General features: G+C 37.1%; 1 protein-coding gene across 3 annotated transcripts; it reads left to right on the top strand.

The window, feature by feature from the left end:
* Positions 1-13,841: 13,841 nt before the first annotated feature.
* On the top strand, positions 13,842-25,974 carry LOC140786275 (probable helicase MAGATAMA 3). Of its 3 annotated transcripts, XM_073134578.1 has the most exons (9): positions 13,842-14,082; positions 14,227-14,895; positions 15,091-16,101; positions 16,782-16,970; positions 21,630-21,725; positions 21,849-22,026; positions 22,576-22,708; positions 22,789-24,555; positions 24,683-25,974. In XM_073134578.1, exons 2-9 carry the CDS (start codon positions 14,748-14,750, stop codon positions 25,064-25,066), a joined length of 3,906 nt encoding a protein of 1,301 aa, XP_072990679.1. In that variant the 5' UTR covers positions 13,842-14,082; positions 14,227-14,747; the 3' UTR covers positions 25,067-25,974. The 3 variants fall into 3 exon arrangements, with proteins under 3 accessions (XP_072990679.1, XP_072990678.1, XP_072990677.1); XM_073134577.1 differs by having other exon boundaries at positions 14,584-16,101; XM_073134576.1 differs by having other exon boundaries at positions 14,227-16,101.
* The last annotated feature ends 443 nt before the right edge of the window (positions 25,975-26,417 follow it).

Genomic DNA, 26,417 nt, shown 5'->3' with positions numbered 1-26,417 from the left:
GAATATAACAACATATCGTGTATAACAATTATGATCCAATGATACTACTAATCACATCAATGATGATGCATGATGCATGTCAATCACTAGATAAAGATATAACTACATATCTCTCACTATCACAATCATCCATCTCAACTCTGAATATCATCCACCATGTTGGACTACGGTACCTGGCCCTAAACTCGATACGCATCATCTCACAAACTCGGAGCATACCCTATCATACGCTAAGAGTATCTCTGTAGATAAATCATACCCTGCCATACGCTAAGGGTATCTCTATGGATAAATCATACCCTATCATACGCTAAGGGCATATCAATGATAGTTGTACCCTGTCATACGCTAAGAGTATGTCTAGTACCAGTCCGGACCAGATACCGTTCCAGCCATCACATCATATCACATCACATCACATATACATGTACTTTTATGATTTCCTACACATGATAAATCATATGCATATATATCCAGTACGACAACAAATCATGCAACTTAGGAATTTAGGTGGTAGAGAAGCCAAGAGAAAAATGATGCAATGCCGACTCTAACCATGTATCTAACACATGTATACTTTTGCTAGTCTATCACATGCAAACTCATGATAGATATCATCTCGGTATACAATCATAACAGTAGAATCATCTGTAATTATCTCTATATATATCACCAATGTACTCATATTCCAGATCTGCATAATCAAATGTATGATAAAATATGTTCGACTGTAATCATCTCTAGATAAAATTATATAATCATGCTAGAGGCCAAAATATGCATGTATATAATATATAATATAACCTAATTTGAGAAAGGCGTCTAGGGGATAAGACTACTCACCACCACTGCAAATACTAAGCAACTACTCGTTCACGTTCATACGACAATGATCAAGCCTCGATAGCTAAGTCCACGGGGTCTTGAACAGGGGGTCGGAATCTGAAATTATTTAAGTAGTATGATGTTAGTCATTTATCTTATTAAAATCCCTTCATGTCATATATGATGATTTAGAAGGTTTTAGAATTTCTACTTATCTCTATAACTAGCTAGATTTTTAATTACAGATAAAAATATAAATATAAATATAAATGAAAACCTAACTATAAGTATATCTTGATTAATTAGAGATTACTTTATAAAATATAAATAAATACATAAGCCTAGTATTTTATTTGTTACAAAAATAACAATATATAATAAATTAATAGAATTACTTAAAATGTATATCATAAGAATATTAGAATATAAATCTAATAATTATAATTTGCAAATCTATCTATTAATCTAATATATATATAAGTAAGTAAATAAATATAAGTATTACCTATATTTATGTGTAATAGTTTATAACCTAATTAATCATTAATTAATTATAATAGAATATGTATTATTATTCAAATAAATAATGTCTAAATCTATTTGTATTAATTAAGACAGAAATACCTAAATCAAATAATAAATAATAAAAATTAATAAAAAAATGAGGGATCACTAGTACTAGTGCTAGGCTTGGCCCAGCACTGGCCTGCTATAGTGCTGGGTCGAGCCCAGCACTATTGTAGAAAATAAGAAGAGACGTAGCAGCTGACGAAGAAGAAGAAGAAGGAAGAAGGAAGAAGAAGAGAAGAGAAGAAGGGAAGGAAGAGAAGGGAGGTGCAGACCTTGCCGACGGGGGAGGGCACCGGCCGCTACTAGCCAACCAGGGGCTGGCCTCTCACCGGCGGCTCGGCTCCGACGAGCCCAACCTCGGGCAAGAGAGAGAGAGAGAGAGAGGGGGGGATGAGAAGTCTCACCGGCGGCGGCTCTAGGGAAGGTGTCGGTATAGAGAGAGAGTAGAGTGAGAAGGTGGCCGAGAGAGAGAGTGAGAAGGTGGCCGAGAGAGAGAGAGAAGGCGACCGAGAGAGAGAGAGAGAAGGCGACCGAGAGAGAGAGAAGGCGACCGAGAGAGAGAGAAGGCGACCGAGAGAGAGAGAAGGCGGTGGAGGAGTAGTATGGCGTTGGGGCCCGCCGTGGCCAGCTGGTCGCAGTCGCGGGCGCGTGGCGCCCCACCATAAGCAGGTTGCATGGGCACGAGGCCGGCCACAGTGTCGCCGATTGCGTCGTGCCCATAATTAAAAAAAATTTAACCCTTCTTAGGTTATTACAATTTGGTACTCAAAGAATTGCTCCGCTCGATAAACCCAATCGAGTGAGTCTCCTCCATTGAAGGGTGGGAAGTTGAGGCAAATAATCCTTGCACAGACGCCTCATTCTTCTTCTTCATATCGGTTGGGCCTTCTTTCCCTTGGGTTAAATCCAGCATCCCTAGGATGGTGTCGTGGGGTTGTTGGTTCTTCATAATCCGCCCATTTGTCATCATCCTCGTGGAGTGGTGGATTTGATGCTCAGTCACGGTGAAAAACTAGTGGTGGTATGTCGCGGTGAAAAACGGGTGCTAGTACGTTGCGCTTTTCGACCGGCGTGGGCAGCATGGGCCTCCTAGCATGACCACCCATGGGGTCTTCATGATCTTCCTCCCGTCCGGTACAGAATGGTGGAGGCGGTGTCCCTTGGCGAAAATGTGGTTCCATTGGTGTTGTAGCTCGGGCTCAAGTAGAAAACTCAGTCGCCACCATACCCCTTGGTGCGCCTAAGAGGACTTGAGTCATGGCTTCCATTGATGCTTGCATGGCTCATTGTGTCTTAATCATATCCACAAACATCTTGATCAGATCTGAGTTGACCGTAGAGGTCGTTGGAGATGTTTCGATTGGTGAGTTAGGGTTGGCCTCCGATCTGATAATCTTCGTGGTCTCTCCCTCAGCGGAGGTGCCTTCATTGGGTCTCGATGCCATAGATCTGGTTGTTGGCATGGTGGCTAAGAAACGAAGGCTCTAATACCACTTGTTATGGCCCGTGCGTCCGCTACCCAATCAAGGTCGAATATAGGAAGGCAACCCATGCAATCGGAGGAAAATAATCACCAAATATTCTACCACAGATAGAAAATTACGAACTAGGGGTGGTCGATCCATAACTTCCTAATCTACGTTTTTGGTACGTATGTCCTTCGCAAATTATGATTACAACTAGGACGAAAACACGCAAAAGTGGGAGTGATGATGAGGATGGCAGGTGATGGCGATGATGGGGAGAGGGATGATAATGGTGATAGGATGGATGGTGTTAAGGGGATAAGGATGGGGGGGAGAAATGGTCGAGATCCCAAGGAGAATAGAGGACTCGACAGATGAAGGAGATTAGAGGATCATCGTTGTCGAGATGGCGCACGGCTAGGGCTTGAATGAAGAGGAAGGAAGATTAGGGTATAGAGGAAGGGAAGGGATAGAAATCAATATTCATTCACAATCCTCATTTTGGTTGTCATGCACATCTTAAAAGGCAAACTAATAAGCCAAAATGACAAATAATAACCCTAGAAATAATGAATTCTCGTCGTCGTGTAAAAATGGGGTCAAATGCGTTCGAATGTGGAATTCGCGTTCTCTGTCGATGCGAACGCCTATAGTGTTCGCAAGGGGCATTCAAATCCAACCCTCCCGCGTTCGAACACAACATACAGAATCCTTATTTTCTAAAGGAAACAACTAAAACAACAATAAAAGTAGACTCTCATAGGATGTATCCATGCTTGAGACGACTCGGTGGGGTCTGAATCACATCAACCATATCCAGCACGGGTACATGCACGCCCATGCACCCACACAGCACGCGCGGTGCACGCGACAAGTCGGGTGGGGCCCATCACGCACAGGTACTCTCCTGTGCACATATAATCATGACATCATCAAATAAAACCTGCTAACCTATCCATGATCACATAATCCATCACTAGATAAATCATACTATTAACCAAATAAACCTATTAACATATGAATATCCCAGTCCACAATAATATATATTAAATCACTATATAATCTAGCAGGACCCACATAGGCCATAACAAACCATCAAAATACAACTAAAACAACTAATACAAGAGTACACCATGATTCGACTTGTATAATACAAATCATCGTCTAATACAAAATAGTACAAATATTAAATACTGGTACAACTCAATTTCTTTATAAACTATCATCTATACCGTCTCGCATCTATAGCTTATCTCATCTTTGCTCTAAAATATCTCATCAGGGTATCTCAAGACAGTATCACGTACCATAATATCTGTGGGGCTTAAAAAGAAAGAAATAAAGAGAATCATGAGCAAAAGGCTCAGTGAATAGACCTTACCCCGAATCAGTGATGCCAAACAGAGAATAAATCATGTACTAAATAATATGAATCAGCAAGAGCATCATGTCATGAATGAGTATATGAATATATATTCTCAATAATATATAAATGAAAAGTAGATAGTATGTCATAACTAATCAAAGTATATAATCCTTGACAATTAAGTAAACAGATCTCCATGTTATACTATCATCTCAACTCTCTCTCAAATATGACACATGATGCATGCCGACCATGACCATGCTATGATATCAAATGCAACCATATATGATGCATATTGATCACTCGATAATCAGGTAACCAAATAATAATGAAATCATATGCATTTCTCAACATCAAAATCATCACCAACATCTCGGTATAATATCATCATACTAGACCACTCTACACAGTCAACACCCGATACCCGGTCTCAACATCATGTCCGAAGGCCCAGACATAATCTTGCCACCCGCAAGAGTATCTCAAATATAACAATACCCCGCCACCCGCTAGGGTATCAACATCCATTCAAATCAGGCACCCTTCCTAGCTGATAAAAACCTCGTGAGGATAACTCGCTACATAGGCCATAGCGAACGGCATGTCCGAATGTCTACTGCGCACACAGACTAACGAGTTCGGACGTAAGGCCAATAGGATCGCGACTATGTCGAGCGATCAATCGTCCACCAAGCGCGTCCTAATCCTCGCGCCCACTCGGGTATCCTCATGCTTTCTATCAACTATCCTATCAATCACATTTCATACTTTCCTTCTAAATGACAATTCATATGCATATATCTAGTATGATAACAAGTCACTACATAACAAAAATTTTGGTGGAATAGGAATCAAGAGAAAAATGATACAATATAGTCTCCACTATGTAATCAACACACGCATACTCATGCTAATCAATTACATGCATATTCATTCTACAGATCAACTCAGTATACAATCATAACAATAGAACCATCTCCAATCATCTCTATATATATCACCAATGTACTCATATCCCAGATCAGCATAATCAAATGCATGATAAAATATGCTCGACTATAATCATCTCTAGATAAAATTATATAATCATGCTGGAGGCCAAAACATGCATGTACATAATATATAATATAACCTAATTTGAGAAAGGCGTCTAGGGGAAAAGACTACTCACCCTGATCAGAAGACGCAAACCACGTATCCCTTACATTCGCCAATCAACCGAGTGACACTCATCGCTAGCAAGGTCCACGGGGTCTCAAATAAGGGGGTTAGGGATCTAAAAATATTTAAGTAGCAAGAAGTTAGTCGTTCATCTAATTAAAATTCGTTTATGTAAAATATGATGATTTATTAGATTTTAGAATATCTATTTATCTTTATAACTAGCTAGATTTTTAATTATAAATAAAAATATAAGTATAGATAAGAACCTAATTATAATTAAATTATATCTTGATTAATTAGGGACTATGTGGTCATTACTTTATAAAATAATAAATAAATACTTAAGCCTATTATTTTATTTGTTACAAAATAATAATGTATAATAAATTATTAGAAATTATTTAAAATGTATCTCATAAGAATATTAGTATATAAATTTGATAATTATAATTTACAAATATATATATATATATATTAATCTAATAGAGATATAAATAAATAAATAAATATGAGTATTACCTATATTTATACCTAATTAATTATTTATTATACAAATTATAATTTATACTAATCTTATTGAAGAATATATATTATTATTAAAATAATTAATGTCTAAATAATTTATTTGAAATACTTAAATAAATAAATAAAAATAAGGATGATGGGCTTGGTCCAGCACTGGCCTGCTATAGTGCTGGGCCGAGCCTAATACTGTTGTAGGAAAAAGAAGAAGAAGTAGTTGAGGAAGAAGAAGAAGAAGAAAGGAAGAAGAAAGAAGAAAGAAAAAGAAAAGAGAAGAGAAGAAGAGAAGGAAAATGAGGGAGGAAATTGTGGACCCGAGCCGGCGGGGAGGGCATCGGCCGCTGGCCTCTCGCCGGCGGCTCGACTTTAGTGAGTCCGATCCTAAGGGCAAAAGAAAGGGAACTAGAGAGAGAGAGAGAGAGAGAGAGAGAGAGAGAAAAGAAGAGGAGAGAGAAAGAGAAAGAGCTCACTAGCGCTCACGGAGGTGGCGGCGGCGATAGGCCGGCCTCGGCGAGAGAGAGAGAGAGAGAGAGAGGCAATGGGAGGGGTTGGCGGTGGCTGCGGCGACGCGAGGGTGTGCGTGGCACCCCCCCCCCCCCCCCCCACGCCTCATTGCATGGGCACGAGGCCAGCCACACTGTGGCCGACCACGTCGTGCCCGTGCAAAGATTTTTGTTTTTTAAGGATAGGTTTTTACACACCCAAAATTACATAATAATGATCCACACATGTAGAGTGTCGAAAGTATCACTACACAAAATAGAGGTTAGCTCAAGCATCCATTAGCCTTCCTAACAAAACGAAGCCTTCCTAGCCTTGATTGTCAAGCAGTAGCAACTCGGTTTGATTCCCGAAAATTATGAGATATCTCAATTTTGTTGTTGTTGCCGAGAAGATGATGAATATTCATGAAGATATTTCTTAGAGTTTTTTTTGCACTTATTAGATTTAAGGGAATGAACAAGTTGGATTGAGTGAGATTCCACCATTTGGTTTTGGATTGAAAGTCATTTAGCTTGCTCGAGAGCTTAACGGAGCCTATGTAATAACCCAAATTTAAAAATAATAAATAATAAAATAGCAAAATAAAATAATAAAAATAATAATGATATATAAATTCAATTAAATAAAAAAATAGACAAAAAGAAAAAAAATTGTGTTGCGTGGCACGACCTCGTGCCATGAAAGTTGCGGGCGGGCTGAGGGCGCAGCGTGCCCCTAGCTGTCAGCCCAAACAACCTGGTCGGGCCAGCTTGCGCGGTGGGCCCTGGCGCCGCTGCAACCGCTGTCGTTCCTCCTCCTCCCCACCGCCTCTATCTTTTTCTTCTATCCACACTCTCTTTCGGTCTCTCTTTCTATCTCTTTCTCATCTTTCCCTCAAACTCTCTCTCTCACTGCTACCACTGCCGACCCGCCGCCGTGCTACTGCTGGTGAGACTCCTCCTTCCTCCTCTTCCTTCTCTCTCTATCTATCTCTATCTCTCTTTCTCTATTTCTCTCACTTGGGCTGGAGCTTGTCGGAGCCAAGCCGCCGCTGACTAGCCAACAGCAGCCGAGCCCCTCCCCATTGGCCTGATGGGGCCCTTCCCTTCTCTTCTCTTCTTCTTCTTCTTCTTCTTGTTTCTCGTTTCTTTGCCTTTCTTCTTCTTCTTCCTCAGCTTCTTCTCCTTCTCTTTCTGCAACAGTTCTAGGCCGAGCCCAGCATTGTAGCATTGTTGTTTTTTTTATATTTTATTTATATTATTTATTTAGATATTTCTTTTCTTAATTAGTGCAAATAGATTAGTTAGATATTAACTATTTTAATAGTGATATATATTCTTCAATATGATTATTATTAATTATAATTAGTATAGTTGATGATTAATACACATAGATATATGTAATACTTATATTTATTTAATTATTTATATTTCTATTAGATTAATAAATATTTTTATAAATTGTAGTTATTAGATTTATTTACTAATATTCATAATATATACATTTTAAGTAATTTTAGCAATTTATTATATACTATTGTGTGTAGAATAAGATACTAGTCTTATTAATTTATTTATTATTTTGTATAATTAAGTAAAGACTATATAATTTCTGATTAATCAAGATAGAGTAAGAATTATAAAATTTATTATAAAATAGATCTTATCTATACTTATATCTTATTTATAATTATTTAGCTTTTATTTTATAATTATATATTTAGAATATTTTATATAAAAAGAAACAAATCTTTCTCCTTATATATTATAACTAGCATTTTATGATAATAGTATAATTATAGTATTTTAATCGTACCTATGATGTGGATCTAGTTCTATACAAAATAAAAGAAGTGATTCTAAACCTAATAAATATTTATATTCTATTTGAACTAATTCTAATTAGATAAACAACTAACTAATGTTACTTAAATATTTTCAGACCTCGAACCTCTTATTTGAGACCCCGTGGACCCTGCTAGCGATGAGTTGACTCTCGATTGATGGATGTGAGGGATATGTGGTTCTGTCTTCTAATTAGATATGAGTAGTCTTATCTCTTAGATGTCTTTCTCAATTAGGATATATTATATAATTATGTATATATATGTTTTGGCCTTCATTATGATTATATGATCTAATCTAGAGATGATATCAGTCGAGCATATTTTATCATTCATTTGATTAGATTGATCTTGGATATGAGTATGCTGGTGATATATATAGAGATGATTGGAGATAATTTTATTATTATGACTTTATGTCGAGATGATTCCTAGCATGAGTATGCATGTGATAAACTAGTAGGGATATGAATGTGTTACATATATGATTCGAAATTGTATTACATTATTTTCCTCTTGATTTCCTTACCACCTAAATTTCTGATATGTATGACTTGTTATAGTACTGGATATATGCACGTGATCTATCATATAGAAGAAAATGTATAAATCTCATTGATAAGAAAGTTAATAGAAAAAGCATGTGGGTACCTGAGTAGGCGCCAGGGTTAAGAGTGCTTAGATTGATGATTATGGTCGCTGATATGCGATATCTCGTGGCACATGTTCGAGGTTAGTTGAGTATGTGCACATAGACAATCGAACACCTATCGTTCGCTAGGCCATGTGTGTGGCGAGTTACTCGCATGTGATTTCTATTAACTGGTGGGGTACTCGATCTGGATGAATTTTGATATACCCCTAACGTATGGCAGGGTATGATTATGATTGATATACTCTTAGCGTATGGCAAAGTATGCCTTTGAGCCTATAGGCAGATTGTTAAGACTATGCATAGTGATCTGGTATGTTGATGACATTGATGATTGTGATGTTGAGAATTGAGAAATGCATATGATTTTATTATCCTGATATACATAATTATCGAGTAGTCAATATACATCATATGTTGTTGCATTTGATATCATAGTATAGTCATGGTCGGCATACATCATATGTGTCATATTGAGATAGATAGTTATGATAATGGTATGACATGGAGATTTATTTATACATTGTCGAGAATTATATATGTGATTAGTTATGACATGATATTTAAATTTTATTTATATATTATTATTGAGGATATATTCATGTACTCATTCATGGCATAATCATATATGATTCATATTATTCAGTACATAATTTACTATTTGTTTAGTATCACTAATTTGGAGTAAAATTTATTCACTAAGCATTTTGCTCATGACTCTCTTTATTTTTCTTTTCTAACCTCATTAGATATGTGGTGCGTAATAGCGATTTGAGGTATCGTGAGAAGATATTTTTAGAATAATGAGGTGAGTTATATGTGCAAGACGGTATAGATGATAATTTGTATAGAAATTGAGTTATATCGTTGCTTGCTATATTTATACTTTATTGTATCAGATGATAATTTGTATAATACAGGTCGGATTATATTATACTCATGTGCTAGTGGTTATAAGTCGTATCTTGATGGTTTGTCGTGGCCTTTGTTGGTCTTACCAGATTATGTAGTGGTCTAGTGTATATTATTGTGGACTTGGATTTTCATATGTTAACAAATTTATCTGATTGATAGTATGATTTATTTAGTAATGAATATGTTAGCAGGTTTTATTTGATTATATCATAATAATATATTAATATAGGGCAGGTATCTGTGTGTGACAGGCCCTGCCCGACCTATCACATGCGCATGTGCCATGTGGGCGCATGGGCATGCACGTGCCCATGTCGAGTAGGGTCGTTTCAATTTCGGTGGTATTAGAGCTAGGTTTTTGGATGATCTGGCAAACCATCAAGTACACAGGTTGTCGATTTTGTTTAGAGTTGCACTAGTAGTCGATCTCGATGAGTTTGATATTAATTGATTGAGATAGATGCCTGAGTTATAATATTGAGATTATTAAGTTTGATGTTTGACGATATTGATAGAAATAATTTTAGATATTGGTATATTGAGAATTTATGTGAGCTACTAATGAATAGGAAGAAATGTTACTAAATAATGTATTGGTGTTATTGATGTTGATATATGTGTTATAGTCTGTGGAGCATAATATCAAAGATATAAATATGTTCATATTGTGATAAAGTGTAGACATGTTCATATTATGATAAAGTGTAGATATTTGTAAGCATGTGGAGATATATATTTTGTGCAGAAGGATTATTATCAGTAGAGTTGAGGTTATTTAGAACAGATATTGCATATTTTGGATTTTTGATTCTTTTATGGATACACTTAGGATTAGGAGATGATGTAAAAATGTATATGTACAGAGAGACTATGTTGATTTTTTATGAAGGTTATAATTATCGATTATAGATGGATGATTAATATATTTTCTAGGTAAAAATAAGACTAGTGATGATTTTATATGGTGAAAAAGATATGAGGTGATGTGATAGATGATTATGGATTGTAAATATAAAAGAATTTTTAGAAATTGGTGTGATAGATTGTACTAGCAGATGGATGATTTAATAGGGATATGTTTGTCTAATAATATTATTAGAGGATTAATATTTCTTTTAAATTCTTAACTTGATGATTACCAAATAAGGTAATGAGCATAGAAAATATGACATGGATACAGTTATGGAATTATGAATGATTTCAGTAGTTGAGACTTAATGTATATATTTCTGGATGATATGATAGTAGGTTTAGTTTAGAAGTTGCTAATTATATAAATTTGATTAGATTAAAAAAAGAATAATAATGAAATGATTTACATAGGATGGTGATATTTGCTAAGTTGATAGCCTCATGACATATGTTGTATGACAGTGAAAATATATTTCTATTATTAGTTTAGTTTTGAGGATTGATTTAGAGGATAAGAATTATAACGTGACGATCGTATGCTTTGGGTGATAAATTTTAATTACAAATATACAAACTTATTTTATTATGATTATTATGTGATATTAATGATGTTATAGAAGAATTTTGATGATGCTATAAGATTAAAATATTCAGTATATGTGGTGGACTTTGTATAGAAGATGTGATGAAATATTATGTTGAAATTTTGATTTGATTACCTGAATATCGAGTAGTCAATATACATCATATATGGTTGCATTTGATATTCTAGCATCGTCATGGTCGACATGCATCATGTGTCATATTTGAGAGAGAGTTATGATGATAATATAACATTGAGATTTGTTTATTTATTGTCGAGAATTATATAATTTATTAGCCATGACATATTATCTATTTTTTATTTATGTATTATTGAGGAACATTCATATACTCATTTATGACATGATGCTCTTTTTTATTCATATTATCCAATACATGATTTACTCTCTATTTGACATCACTAATTCGAGGTAAGGTCTAGTCACTAAGCTTCTTGCTCATGACTCTCTTATTTCTTTTTTAACCCCCATAGATATTATGGTACATGATACCGACTTGAGATATCCTAATGAGATATTTTAGAGCAAAGATGAGGTGAACTATAGATGCGAGACAGTATAGATGATAGTTTATATAAAAATTGAGTTGTACTAGTATTTGATATTTGTATTCTTTTGTATTAGACGATAATTTGTATAATACATGTCGAATCATGGCATATTATTGTATTAGTTATTTTAGTTGTATCTTGATGGTTTGTTATGACCTGTGTGGGTCCTACTAGATTATGTAGTGGTATAGTGTATATTATTATGGACTTAGATATTCATATGTTAACAGATTTATTTGGTTAATAGTATGATTTATTTGGTGATGGATTATGTGATCATGGATAGGTTAGTAGGTTTTATTTGATGATGTCATGATTATATGTGCATATGAGAGTATCTATATGTTACGGGCCCCGCCCGTCCTGTCGCATGTGCCGCGCGTGTCGTGTAGGCACGTGGGTGTGCACGTGCCCGTGCTGGGCGGGGGTGTTACACTAAGGGTAGGTTGCGGCAGCGGCGGTGGGTGCGTAGTGCTCACCACGCAAGCTGCTCATGCAGCTTGTATGGGCACGAGGCCGGTCACAGTGTGGCCGGCCACGTCGTGCCCATTTTTTTAGGGCAGGTTGTTACATTTTATTTATATTATTATTGAGGATACATTCATATGGTCATTCATAGCATAATCCTATGTGATTCATATTATTCATTACATGATTTACTATTTATTTGGCATCACTAATTCAGGGTAAAATCTATTCACTACCTTTTGCTCATGACTCTCTTTATTTTTTTTCTAACCATATTAGGTATGTAGTGTGTAATAGCGACTTGAGGTATCTTAAGAAGATATTTCTAGAATAATGAGGTGAGTTATAAGTGTGAGACGCTATAGATTATAATTTGTATAGAAATTGAGTTATATCGTTGTTTGCTATATTTATACTTTATTGTACCAAACGATGATTTGTATAATACAAGTCGAATTATATTATACTTATGTGCTAGTGGTTATAAGTCGTATTTTGATGGTTTGTTGTAGCCTGTGTGGGCCTTATTAGATTATGTAGTGGTCTAGTGTATATTATTGTGAAATTGGATATTCATATGTTAACAAATTTATCTGATTGATAGTATAATTTATTTGGTGATGGATATGTTAGTAGGTTTTATTTGATAATGTCATAATAATATGGGCATGTATCTATGCGTGATGGGCCCCGCCCAACCTGTCGCATGCACCGCGTGTGGCGTGTGGGCGCGTGGGCGTGCACGTGCCCGTGCTGAACGGGGCGTTTCAACCTAGGCTTTCGCAAATAATGCCCTACCACATTGGACCGGGGCACCACCTACTAAAAAATATCAGAGTTAGCATCCCTAAAAAGCTAGCCTCCTCCTCCCTGACTAGTAGCCTGATCAAATGACCCATCAGCCCGTCATAGTTTAATTTAATCCAACTGTACCGGGGCGGAGACCACTCAATAAGGAGGGGAGGAACATGGTTTTCTTGAATACTTTCCATAGAATATTTAAAGTAGTTTATGTTATGCCAACAAGCGTACGATGTAACAGGAGGAGAATCAAAATTAACACCATTACAGTGTTTCCATAATTGCCAAAAAGAATTAATAATGATAGAAAGAATAAAAATGATAAAAAGAATAAAATTCCTTTGCTGCTTAGGGAGATTCTCACCCTCCCTAAGCCACTCGCCACCCAGCCAAGTTATCGTTAAAATTGAATCTTCCTCTCGGCGTCGAGCTTTCGTGAACTGAGTTTGTAGAATTTGGATCCCAGAGTATTATTTGAATCGGGGTTTTCAGAATTTTCCTGTTAAAGATGCTTTAGTGCGTCGAGAGTAGGACGCGTGGCGGAGTTCGAGTTTGCAGGTCTGACTCGGATACCGGGTCTGCTTATATCTCTTCAATTAGTTCGTACGAAGCGGATTGTATTTGAACGAATAAAACCCGACCCATTACAAAGTTAATAAATATGTCACACAGATGTTAGGGTTCCAAATCTTTTACTTCCCCAATTCTGGTCTGATGCGAACTGGGAGAGAGGAGGATTTTTATTTTTCTCTTCTTGCGTCAGATCGGGGTGTCGTCGATGAGGAGCAGAGTATTTGCGGTCGTAGATTAGGGTCGGATCCTGCGAAGGAGAGTGCTCGTTTAGGTGCGGAATCTTTGCCAGGAAAAGATCGAGGGCAGCTCTTTTAGGTGGTTCTTGGAAGAAGAAAGCCGACGATCCAAGGCCGGGGGAAGGAGCTATAAGTAAGTGTCAATGTTCTCTTTTCTTTTCTTTCTTTTGGATCGAGCTTTCCTTCTCCTCTGCCTCTCTATTTTCTTTCCGTTTTGGATCTGTGGACAAAGGTTGATGTGTTGCTCCTAAGTTACTTATTTCCTTTATTTATTAAGGGGCCTGTCTGGATGCCGAGTCCCATACGATTTGTACATCCTCATGCCTAAGAAGTGGACTGGGAGAGGAAGAAGTGGGCAGGGCTAGAAGCGATGACTAGTTTCTCTATTCAAGATCTTTGGGGATAATATACCTGATTGAAATGGTTTTATCCGAGTCGCTTTCTCAGGATTCTGCTCTAGCAGTTCTCCTTTCCGGCTCACTTCTCCCTCTCTCTTTTTTTATTCTTTAACCCTTCTCACTTTTCCAAAGGTTACAGCCTATGGAATGGAGCATCCAAACATCCCTTATTTTTATTTTTATTTTTGTTGGTATACTTCGTTTCTCTCATTGATTGATCATGCTGGTGAAAATAGTTGCAGAAATCAGTTGCTTGGAAAGTCTTGAGAGTCTATTCAAGTTATCAATGTTGACCTGGCGTATTGATATCACATGCTCTTTTTCTATCTGAAAGAAAATTGCGAAAGGCCCTCAGGATACTATAATAGAATTATTCATCTTATATGCATTTACATATGAAATGGGATCTCGTGGAAAGCTATTATTTGACCTTAATGAACTGCCGACAGAGGAGGAAGATGAGAAAAATACTGTTGTCGTATCACAGCCCCAAAAGTCTCTTCCTATTTTGAGTAATCGGACCTCCAATTTACTTCCACCACCTGAAGGTTGTCAACGAATAATAAATGCATTTACACATGCTTCTTCTGGTTCAGTCTTTCAACCTTTTGTTAGGAATAAGGATTCACAGAACTTAAAGGAATGCAAGATGGAGGGAGTTGACTTGAATGCTAATAGAGCCTCTACATCTATAATTGCTAATTACACAGATGATACTAAAGGTGCACGACTTCCGCCTGCAGGGCAGGATGTCCAAGCTGTTGAAAGAGAAGAAGGTGAATGGTCTGATGTGGCCGACAATTCTGACACTGTGGGGACTGATCCTAGCGATAAAGATGAGATAGATAGCACTGAAGCTGCTCAGGAGCAAAAAGCAACTGAAGAGAGTGAAACTGGTTTAGTTAAGTCTGATGATATTGATAAGGATGACCGTACTCTTCTTGGACCTACCAACAGTGAAGTTTTGGATACTTATACAGATGAGAAAGTTTATGGTCCATCAGGATCAGAGAGCAACAGAAATTTAGAGTGTGAGTTTAAAGGTCTATCTGCAGATGGCCTAGAGGAACATCCTTCAACCACAAAGTTTAAAGATGTGAAAGGGGTTGAAGCTAGTTATGCATTAAAAGTTGGACATAATCCTGCAAAGAGGCCTAAACTTGATGAGCACAAGGAAGCAATGCTGGGGAAGAAAAGAGCTAGGCAGACACTTTTTATTAATGTTGAGGATGCTAAACAAGCAGGCACTATGAAAACTTCAATGCCAAGGAGGCAAACATCGTTTCCTGCCCCCATTATCACACGTACTGTAAAAGATGCTTCTCGTGCTAGCGCTGCTGTTGTTGAACGTTTTGCAGAAAGGCAGAGTCAACCAATAAGCAAGGAGTCTGATGGAAGTAGTTTGCCAGATCCTATTGAACAAAAAGCTGAATCAAATGGTGATTATATTGATTCTGGATCCCAAACTCGCTCCAAGAAGGTAAACAATAATGAATTTACTTCTGAAGGGTACTCACCACCGATTCCAAGACAGGGTTCATGGAAGCAGCCAGTAGACTCTAGACAGTTCAAGAATCCTCCATTTTCTTCACGGAAACAAGTGGTAGCAGGTCAAAGTAATGCAGATCAGAAATTGGGAAATAAAAAGCATCTTCCTGCTAAAAAGCAAGCTCCAAGCAACTTACAATATCAAGATACATCAGTGGAACGGCTGCTGCGGGAGGTGACAAACGATAAATTCTGGCACCATCCAGGTTAGCCCTTCTTTGAAATAATGGGGTCTGTTACTCCTTTTTAGACTATAGGATTCCTAGTTTTCAGTGTCACTTGGTAGCCATCTTGTAATTATCATTAAGTTACTTGTAATAACGTTTTTGAATTTTTGTGGTAACCAGGCAAAAGTTTTAGCATCTCATATGGTACATTGTGCTGAATTTGACATTCAATTTTCTACTAGCATCTGCACAATCTTTATCATGGTTATGATGATCAGAATTTGAATTCATCATATTGGATTACAACTAAGCAAATACTCATTAAGTCTGTTTCTATGAAGAAAAAAGAAATTTTAACCTGTTTCCTAAGCAATATATTGTCATGTAATCCACTGATCAATATTTGGATCACCTTGTAATGACGTCATTCTTTGCAAGCAACTTGGCCTTGTAGTTAAGAATCCTTTCCTGGTGTACTATCCACCTGTTATGGAGGAAGAACTAAGCTGTCTCCCTTTTGTGTCAAATTGACAGTTGTTTTGACATTTTTATCGTGCTGCGCATCTTTACTTCCTAGTTTGTGCAGTAACAGCTACTCGACGGGGATAATCATTAAATTTTATATTATTCCATTTGTGTTTTTCCCTACATTGTGGAATTATTGTTCAACCTTTCTGTTTTGTGATAGAAATATAATACAAGAATTTGTGTTTTACCAGAGGAGACAGAACTTCAGTGTGTTCCTGGAAGTTTTGAGTCTGTCGAGGAGTATGTCAGAGTGTTTGAGCCTTTGCTTTTTGAGGAATGCCGAGCTCAGCTATATAGCACATATGAGGAGCTTCTAGAATCAGTTTCAAGGGATGCACATATAATGGTTCGCATAAAAGCTGTGGAAAGACGAGAAAGAGGTCTGTTTAGTCTATATGTGTTGTTTTCTTTTAACTCCTCCACAGCTTCTGATTTGTACAAGGCTGCCTTGATTGATATGTTTTACTGCTAATCAGCTTTCTTTAAGGTATTCATAATTAGGTTGGTTATTACCATTTTGATGGTTTGATTGAAAGATTGATTTTTCTTGTACAATTTCGTCAAACTAATTTTAAAATTGATAGCATTCTTTCGTTGGTTGTGGTTTCTCAATTTGGATGTTGCTGAATTGATTCTCTATTTACATTTGGATGTCAGTATCTGCTGTTTCTTATAGAGGAAATAGTATGGTTGTGAATCTACTTTTAGAGAGCATAACTTGTAGTGACTGTATACCTTGCTACTACATATCTTAGTAGTGCAGGTTCAAGCGAGGGAATAAATCTCTCTAGTTATGCGATAAGGCTACATAGACGTTGCACACCCAACCCTGTTGTGCACTAGTGCTAGTTATTTTTGTATGCAGATATGACTTAAAATACATGTATATCTAATATAATTTTACTTTTAGGAGTACTAATGACTAATGGGTTCCCATTTTTGTTTTTGGTCTTGCCAAAGATGCCCATATAGTCATATATATAAGCTTTGTAGATTTCCTTATCAATTTTGAATTTATTCTCATGAAGCCTTTCTGTTGTCCCTTGTGAAGTTCCTACTGGTTAATTCATGGTTGAAAGTTTTGGTTTCAGATTTTACCATTAGAAAAAAAAATTAGACCAAAATGGATCAGTTTCAACTGCAAATGGTGCAAAACCAAAGTGAAAACCAGAAATCTTTTTGGTTCTGGTGATCGGTGAATCTCGGCCTTAGTTTCCGACAAGTACACTTGGGTGAAACTTCTATTCATTCATTTGTTCAATGCATGACGTCGAGTTTCAGCAGAAATGAACAGATCTGTTTCATCAATAGTTGATGGAACTCACCTTGAATCTGGTAAATTCATTGCTTTTGGGATGGCTTTTGTTGGTTTTAGCCGGCTTCAAGCCTCAATTGGTGGTTTTATTGACAGTTTTTGTAGTGTTGGTATTTTTGGTTGAATCTATCAAAGCAACTGAAATAATGATTTTAGGTCCATTTTTGTTTATTAAGTTGGATTTTGGTTCTCTTTACATGAATCCAACCAAATATGGACCACAAAATGAATGATTGACTCTCTTACATCCCAAATCAATGAAGAAGGATGGTAGCTATATTGTTGTGCCAACTAAAATGCTGTGCATATTGTCTTGGAATCTGAGAAGTACAGACACGAATATGGAACACAAACACGACATATTTACGACATGGCAAAATAAATAAATAAAAGCATTATATATGTTATCAATATGTTTAAAGAAATTTTTTCTAAACTTATAGTATAAATACACTAGCTTGCATAAATTATTTATGAGAGAAAAATAAAATGTACACAATACTAGAAAGCCAAAAACGATAATGCTAATATGTGACAATACAATTCCATATTTTGAGAATAAATAACTAGCTACCATTACTTAACTACAGTGGATGCATAGGCGAATCTGTGATTTTACAATAATTTGTTAATATTGATTTTCTTTTATGCACTAACTTGTGATTGTTACATTATATTTCTATAGCATATGCAGGAAATTTCTAAAATAGATAATTTATATTATCAACTTTTATAGCATATGATAAATTTTATATCCAAAAAATTTCTCAAGAGTGTCTAAAAGTGTCTAAGGAGTGTCCGAATTTATTCCATAATTTCTTAAATATCGGATATGTTGTAGAATTGTCCGACGCGTGTCCAACGAGTGTTCGACAAGTGTCCAACATGGACATGGACCCGGACAAAACATGCTATTTGAAGTGACCATGCTTTATATCTTGGAATATAATTTGACAGATTTCACTTTTAATTTTCTTGCTGTTTTGTGTCGCTTTGGCAAGATCTCTTTTGGGTGCTATGGATATTCTGTCAGCCAATATTGCATTCATTGATAGTTAACTACTCTACATGATCCAGGCTTGTTCTGATTTTTCTGAATCTATTTTCATCTTTTTAAATAGAAAAAGAAGACCAAAACTGAAACTGTCAAACCAATATGGAATATACATAAACTGACCGAAACTTCAAATGTTTCAGTTTTTTCATACACTGAGACCAAGACCAAACATGAAACCAAACTCTGAGCTTTGGTTCAATGTTCATTTAGTTTGATGGCTATTGTTCATTTTTCTGTTGTCTACGCCTTCATTGCCTTACCTAGTGAAATCTTGATTATGAAGTTTGCTTCATAAAATACTGATTAATGCTTCACCATCTATTGGTGCTTCTATTTTTCTGAATTGTTGATTTTTTTTACCAAAAAGTAGTGGCGAAAATGGGTCAAATTATATCTGTCCCAATGTGATTCCATATCCGAGATTTTTTAGATATGGGTTGAGATTTTTCTATTCATCTTGAGATTCGAATTCATGTTTGTATCCAGATTATGCAGATACATATATAGGTTGAAGAATAATATTCGAATCAATATCTGCATATAATTTAATTTCAAATATTATTAAAATAGTGATATACAATACTTTTTATACTTTTATCTCTAATATAATTTTCATATACATTTACTTATATTCTACAGTATATTCTACAGTATCTCTAATAACACATTTAGAAAATGAACACAGATAATATCTGATATTTGATCCTTATCAGTGGTTGTATTTAGCGGATATGGTATCCATATCTGAAAAAAAGAGATATGGATATGAATATGATCCGTATCTGGACTGTTTTCACCCCTGCCAAAAAGTCAATTTGAGCATGTTACATTAGAAGGAACTAGGAAAACTTAGACTTCTGCTTCATCTTACTGTGAAATATTTAACTTATTTGCCAATTAAATAGTTGGGTATATGATTGCACTTATTATGATGTTATTAGGATAACTCTTCCGGGTTAGGTTATGCGTCAAGTCTTTCAAGCTCTAAATATAACTTTATGTCTATTTTCTTCATCCGCCAGTAGTAGCTGATTTCTTGTCAATCAGTGATGAAATGTTTGTATTTCCATGATTATTCTTGGGAATTAGCTACTGGGATTACTACTTAAGGTTGTGATTGAATAGTCTGATTGTACTTGGTGGGTCCGAACTTTTGTGCTTTCTAGATGTTACAACAGGAGCTACAATTTTTTTCCATAATATTGGCTTTGACCTCTCACCGCCAAACTACTGTTATAGCAGTGCAAAATAGTGGATTGACATCATGGTGGCTGCCATGGTACCAGGTTATTACGTGCGCCATGGCATGTTAGGTCAGCGGCTATGGCGGGTTATGGTGGCTGCTACGATGGATTATGGCCTCCTTTAACATATTTAAGTTTATTTTATTTTTCAGGTAATATTTATCTGATACTTCAATTATGGACATATATAAACTGGTCGATAATCTATGGCCAATGATTACTTATCAATCAAAGAAACTAAGGCTTCTGAACATTGAAAATTTGGGGTTTGACTTTTTAAAAGGACGACGATGGTGAAGTAGATGGAGATGCTATGATAGGAGAGAATTTATTAGAAGTATATGATGAATGATGTATTTAATTTGATTACTCTTCAGGTTAAAGTCTAATGCAACATAAGTTAGAAGATGTTATTTTTTCTTTTGGTAATGCCATGTCAAACTGTCAACTCTTTCCAATACTTTTTGATAAATAAAACTATATTTCTTTTATATTTTATACTTCTTTTTCTTTAATTCTTGTGTTTTGGTTAGACTTGATATGATATGCTACTACTATGTAATTGTGATGAAGTTCTTTATAATATAATACAATCAATTTAGAGAAGTTAAACTTAGAAAAATTGTTTGAGGTCCGCTTTGGGTTCATAGTGTCTGTAATGGTGCTTGCTACTGCAGATGCCATACCTATTATCTGCTGTGCCGGCCGAGCTGTTTGTGTGTGGCCTTGAAGAAACTATTACTAGATTTGCATATTTAGTTCTTACCAGCGCAGTGCAGTGCAGTGCAGTGCAGTATGCGGATCATGTGGGTGACTGTTGGTTGTTAAATATCTTATCTGGTGGTATTTTTGGTAGTAGAATCTGGTACTTCCACACCCTTTAAGAAGAATCTGGAATCTGCAGCATTTGTTTCAAAAATTATATAACTCCATGTGTCAGCTAGTCCATAATATTTTCGGAGGTATCTATTCTGCAAAGGATCAAACTGTGGTGCTACTACAGAATGGATGGCGAGTTATTGTCTCAACATCAATGTCAGACAAGCTTAGTGGTGTAATGAATTATGGTTTATATCAGATAATGTCTTATATAAGGGTCATTTAGAGGGACAGCATGTCTTTTGTAAACTAGCGAATGTCTGAATGCTCATTACTCATTAGCTTTCATGTTTCCTTATTGCTTACATGGAAAGCAATTGATTTATTTAATTTATAATTTTTTATTTTAGTTGTTACATACTACTAGTTATTTATTCGTGCGTTTTTTTTTTTGGCTAGCTTTCTTCTTTATTTTCATAGATTTTAGGCCCCCGCTCAACCATGGTTTTCTGTTGAATGGCTTCATTGTTGAGGCCTTTTGTTTAAGATGATTGTTTATGTGCAGTTCAATAATCTCATTTTACTTTTCCTATTTTCATTTCAGGATGGTATGATGTGGTAGTTTTCCCTGTACAAGAATGCAAGTGGACTTTTAAGGAAGGTGATGTCGCGGTTGTGTCATCTCCCCGGCCTGGTTCAGGTGATATTGGCTCTTTTAGTTTAGTTAATTTCACATGGCTTTCTTGTTCTTCCTTTATTGGTTTATAAAGTATCATATGATCATACTAGACTTAGTGTTGCTCATAGCAATTATATTTTGTAGTTGTCCAAGCAACCAGGTCTATTAGGAGGAACAACACTTTGAACGAAGAGGATACTGAACCAGATAGTACAACTGGACGAGTTGTTGGTACAGTCAGGCGTCATGCTCCTATTGATACACGTGACCCTCCTGGAGCAATTCTCCATTTTTATGTTGGGGATTTAGGTGACTATAGCAGGTAATATCTATTTCCAACTTCCTCTGCATAGAAAGAAACATTATGTTGTCAACATGTAGGTTCAGATGATTACAGTAGGTTTGGTTTTGCAAAACCTTGTGGGTGGCTGATAGGTCTGATTAGCAATAATTGTCTGAGCTTAGAAATTGGAGACAGTTTAGTTGGTATCTGGATATTAATAGTAGGCAAAGTGAAGATTTAGAGAGCGGGATGCCTAATTACATATCATGTGAAGTTGAATTCAATTATGTCAAATAAAAGTTATGTGGGAGCGCTCTAGCACAAAGTGGAAACAAGTTGTACATTTGTGCTTTCTTCAGTCAACAGTATTGTGTTTTCTCTCTTTCAATAATAGCCTTCCGCCATTTCTGCTTTCTTCAGTCAATAGTATTGTGTTTTCTGTTTTTCAATATAGCATTGATATCTATAAATACAATCGAACATTTTCTTAAAATCTTGCCACCAGCTCTTTGTGCAGTGTACATGCATTTTCATAATTTGTTGAGCATTCATGAATTAACTTTTTGTGTTCTTTTGGAACTTCTGTAGCAAGGTGGATGATGATCATATCCTGAGGAAGCTTCAACCCAAGAGCATTTGGTATCTAACTATTCTTGGGTCTCTTGCAACAACTCAGCGTGAATACATTGCTCTACATGCATTTCGTCGGCTCAACTTGCAGGTGATAAGATATTGACAGGTGGACAGATTTTAGTTTTACCTTTGCTGTATTTATTTGGTGCTGAGATAATTGTGTTGCAGATGCAAACTGCAATTCTTAAACCGAGTCCAGAACATTTCCCCAAGTATGAAGAGCAGCCTCCTGCTATGCCTGATTGTTTCACTCAGAATTTTGTTGATCATCTTCATCGGACATTTAATGGTCCACAGTTGGCTGCAATTCAGTGGGCCGCAATGCATACAGCTGCTGGTACAAGCAGTGGAGGGGCAAAACGGCAAGATCCTTGGCCTTTCACACTTGTTCAAGGCCCTCCAGGGACTGGAAAGACGCACACTGTATGGGGAATGTTAAATGTTATTCATCTTGTGCAATATCAGCATTACTACAATGCTCTGCTAAAGAAACTTGCTCCTGAGAGCTACAAGCAATCTAGTGGTAGCAGTTCAGAGAGTGTTGGAACAGGATCAATTGATGAAGTACTGCAGAGTATGGACCAGAACCTCTTTCGGACTCTGCCAAAACTTTGTCCCAAGCCCCGGATGCTTGTTTGTGCCCCATCTAATGCTGCTACAGATGAACTGCTAGCTCGTGTTCTTGATCGTGGCTTCATTGATGGAGAGATGAAGGTTTATCGGCCTGATGTTGCACGTGTAGGAGTTGACTCACAAACTCGTGCAGCTCAGGCTGTTTCTGTTGAGCGAAGAACTGAACAGCTATTGCTGAAGGGACGTGAAGAAGTTATTGGTTGGCTGCATCAGTTGAGAACTCGTGAACAGCAGCTCTCAAACCAAGTAACCATATTACAAAGAGAACTCAATGTAGCAGCCGCAGCAGGTAGATCCCAAGGTTCTGTTGGAGTTGATCCGGACGTGCTTGCTGCTCGGGACCATAATCGTGATATACTACTTCAAAACCTCGCTGCTGCTGTGGAAGGTAGAGATAAAGTTTTGGTTGAGATGTCACGGCTCCTTATTTTAGAAAGTAGGTTCCGAGCTGGAAGCAGCTTTAACTTGGAAGATGCTCGAGCTAATCTTGAAGCTAGTTTTGCCAATGAAGCAGAAATTGTTTTCACGACGGTGTCAAGCAGTGGGCGCAAGTTGTTCTCTCGTTTAACTCATGGGTTTGATATGGTTGTCATTGATGAGGCTGCCCAGGCTAGTGAAGTAGCTGTTCTCCCTCCGCTTTCACTTGGTGCTGCAAGATGTGTCCTGGTTGGTGATCCACAACAACTCCCTGCAACTGTCATAAGCAAAGCAGCTGGAACTTTGCTCTACAGCAGAAGCCTTTTTGAGAGATTTCAACAAGCTGGTTGCCCTACTATGTTGTTATCTGTACAGTATAGAATGCATCCTCAAATTCGTGATTTTCCATCAAGATACTTCTATCAAGGACGCCTTACAGATAGTGAGAGCATTGCCAACTTAGGTGATGAAGTCTACTATAAAGATGCTTTATTGAAGCCTTATGTATTTTATGATATCATACATGGTCGAGAATCCCATAGAGGTGGATCTGCCTCATACCAGAATATTCATGAAGCACAGTTTTCATTGCGGTTGTACGAGCATCTACAGAAGATTTTGAAAGATAATGGTGGGAAAAAGGTATCTGTTGGCATAATTACACCGTACAAGTTGCAGCTGAAGTGTCTTCAACGGGAGTTTGAAGATATTCTAAATTCAGAGGAAGGGAAAGATATATACATCAACACTGTTGATGCTTTCCAAGGCCAGGAGCGTGATGTGATCATTATGTCATGCGTCCGTGCCTCTAGCCATGGTGTGGGTTTTGTTGCTGACATACGCCGCATGAATGTTGCTCTTACCCGAGCTAGGAGGGCACTATGGGTAAGCTCTTCTCTCTCTCTCTCCCTTCAGCATGTGTAGACATAATTACACAATTATTTATACATCTATACTCAGACAGTTCAAAGTAGACATAGAAGTGATGTGGTTTGGTTTTATTTATTTTCAGGTTGTTGGCAATGCCAATGCTCTCATGAAATCAGATGACTGGGCCGCTCTGATAGCAGATGCTAAGTCCCGGAATTGTTTTACGGACATGGACAGCATTCCTAAGGAGTTCCTGGTTATGAAGGGGTCTTCCAGCACTCCAGTCAAAAATTCCTCCAACATGAGGAGCTTGAGAGCTGGTGGTCAAAGACAGAGACATTTGGATATGCTTCCTGAGTCCAAATCTTCTGAAGAAGACGACAAATTCAATTCATTTATACCAAGGAATGGCAGCTACCGAAATTTGGATGATCTGGGGCACTCCAGTGACAGATCACGAGATGCTCCGCAGCATGGCACTGCTAGGAGACAGAACTCTTCTAGTGTTTCTAGGAGGGATATGTGAAAACTTGGGCCTTGCATAGATACATTTTAGTCTAGTGACACGAGCTGCTGGAGCTTTGATGTTTAGGTGCTGCATCCAGATTCTCCGCATGGCATTTGTGGCGATTCCCTCGAGAGCTGACATTTCTGGTTAGTTCTCATCTGATAAATGACTTGCCTGTACTGGGTGGATGAGCTCGATAAGATGCTGCTATTACTAGTGATGACCAGTAGGCAGGCAGCAGTCATTGATTCGAATGTGACATCTCCTCATGGGCTTGGATGTGCTAAAACATGATCGATGCTGTGCATATTGAAAATCAACTGATGGTGTGTAAGATATGGTTCTCAAACAGTTAACCCTTAATACCCACTGGTTGATCGCCCAGAAGATTTTATGCAAGAGATAAGTGGCCATCCTTCTTGGCTTGAAGTGCTCCATCTTTATATGATTGGCAAGAGTTCCAGCAATTCTGGAAGCTTGGGCAGGCAGCTGCTCTGTTAATATTCACAGGTCTCGCATGGAGCTTTTATGAGATCCTAGAATCTGTACAGAGATATGGCATGTGGCATCTTGTTATTTGTTTTTTTTTTGTCATGGCTGCCTGCAGGAGGACCAACTTTTAGTAAGCCTATGCAGCAGGACTGATATAGTATGCCTACGCAGTAAGACATGCTTCAGTTACAGGACTTACCTAGATTTCACAGGGGCTGATGCAACTGCTTTTACTGTTGATGTATCTTCAAAGGAACTAAGCTTTTAGGGTTAAATTTAGTGGCTCAGGGACAAAAATGATCCGAAGCATGCCACAGCTGCTTGGTACTTGCTGTTTTCAGTATTATCAGGTGTGTTGTGGAGGCATGGGGATGATACCTTTTCTTTTGTAACATAAATTCATTATCAGCAATATTAATTCTTTTTCCCTTTCATCCTATAGTTGCTGATTTGGGATGACAAAAACTGGGTTGAGGTAATAAACATGAACACATTTTGTTTTATAATTGGGTTAAATGGGTTGAGCTGTTTATGGCTCAAATTTGATTAGATTAAATTTAAAAATATTTAAAAGTTAGATTATTTGGTTGAGTCAACTTTTGTCACCCTTAATACAAATGTCATATAGTAGGGGTGAAAATGGATTAGATCAAGTTTGACCTGCCACTCGATTCTCAGATACGGATTTCCGATCCAGATTCAGATACAAATAGGGGTGGATCTGGATATAGATACGGATATAGCTAATGTTATTAGATACAGATTTGAGTAATGGATATTTGTTTAATTGCTAATAATACCAACCCCCTAAGCCACCAAACCTTACCTTTCCATCTCCCAACGGATAGCTGCCTCCCAATCTCTCCTTGCCATCACT

This window comes from Typha latifolia, chromosome 4, assembly GCF_019914945.1.
Source record: "Typha latifolia isolate L0001 chromosome 4, TyphaL0001v2, whole genome shotgun sequence".
Classification (NCBI taxonomy): Eukaryota; Viridiplantae; Streptophyta; class Magnoliopsida; order Poales; family Typhaceae; genus Typha; species Typha latifolia.
Note: the sequence above shows the minus strand (reverse complement) of the source record. Positions and strands in the feature narration are given on the sequence as shown.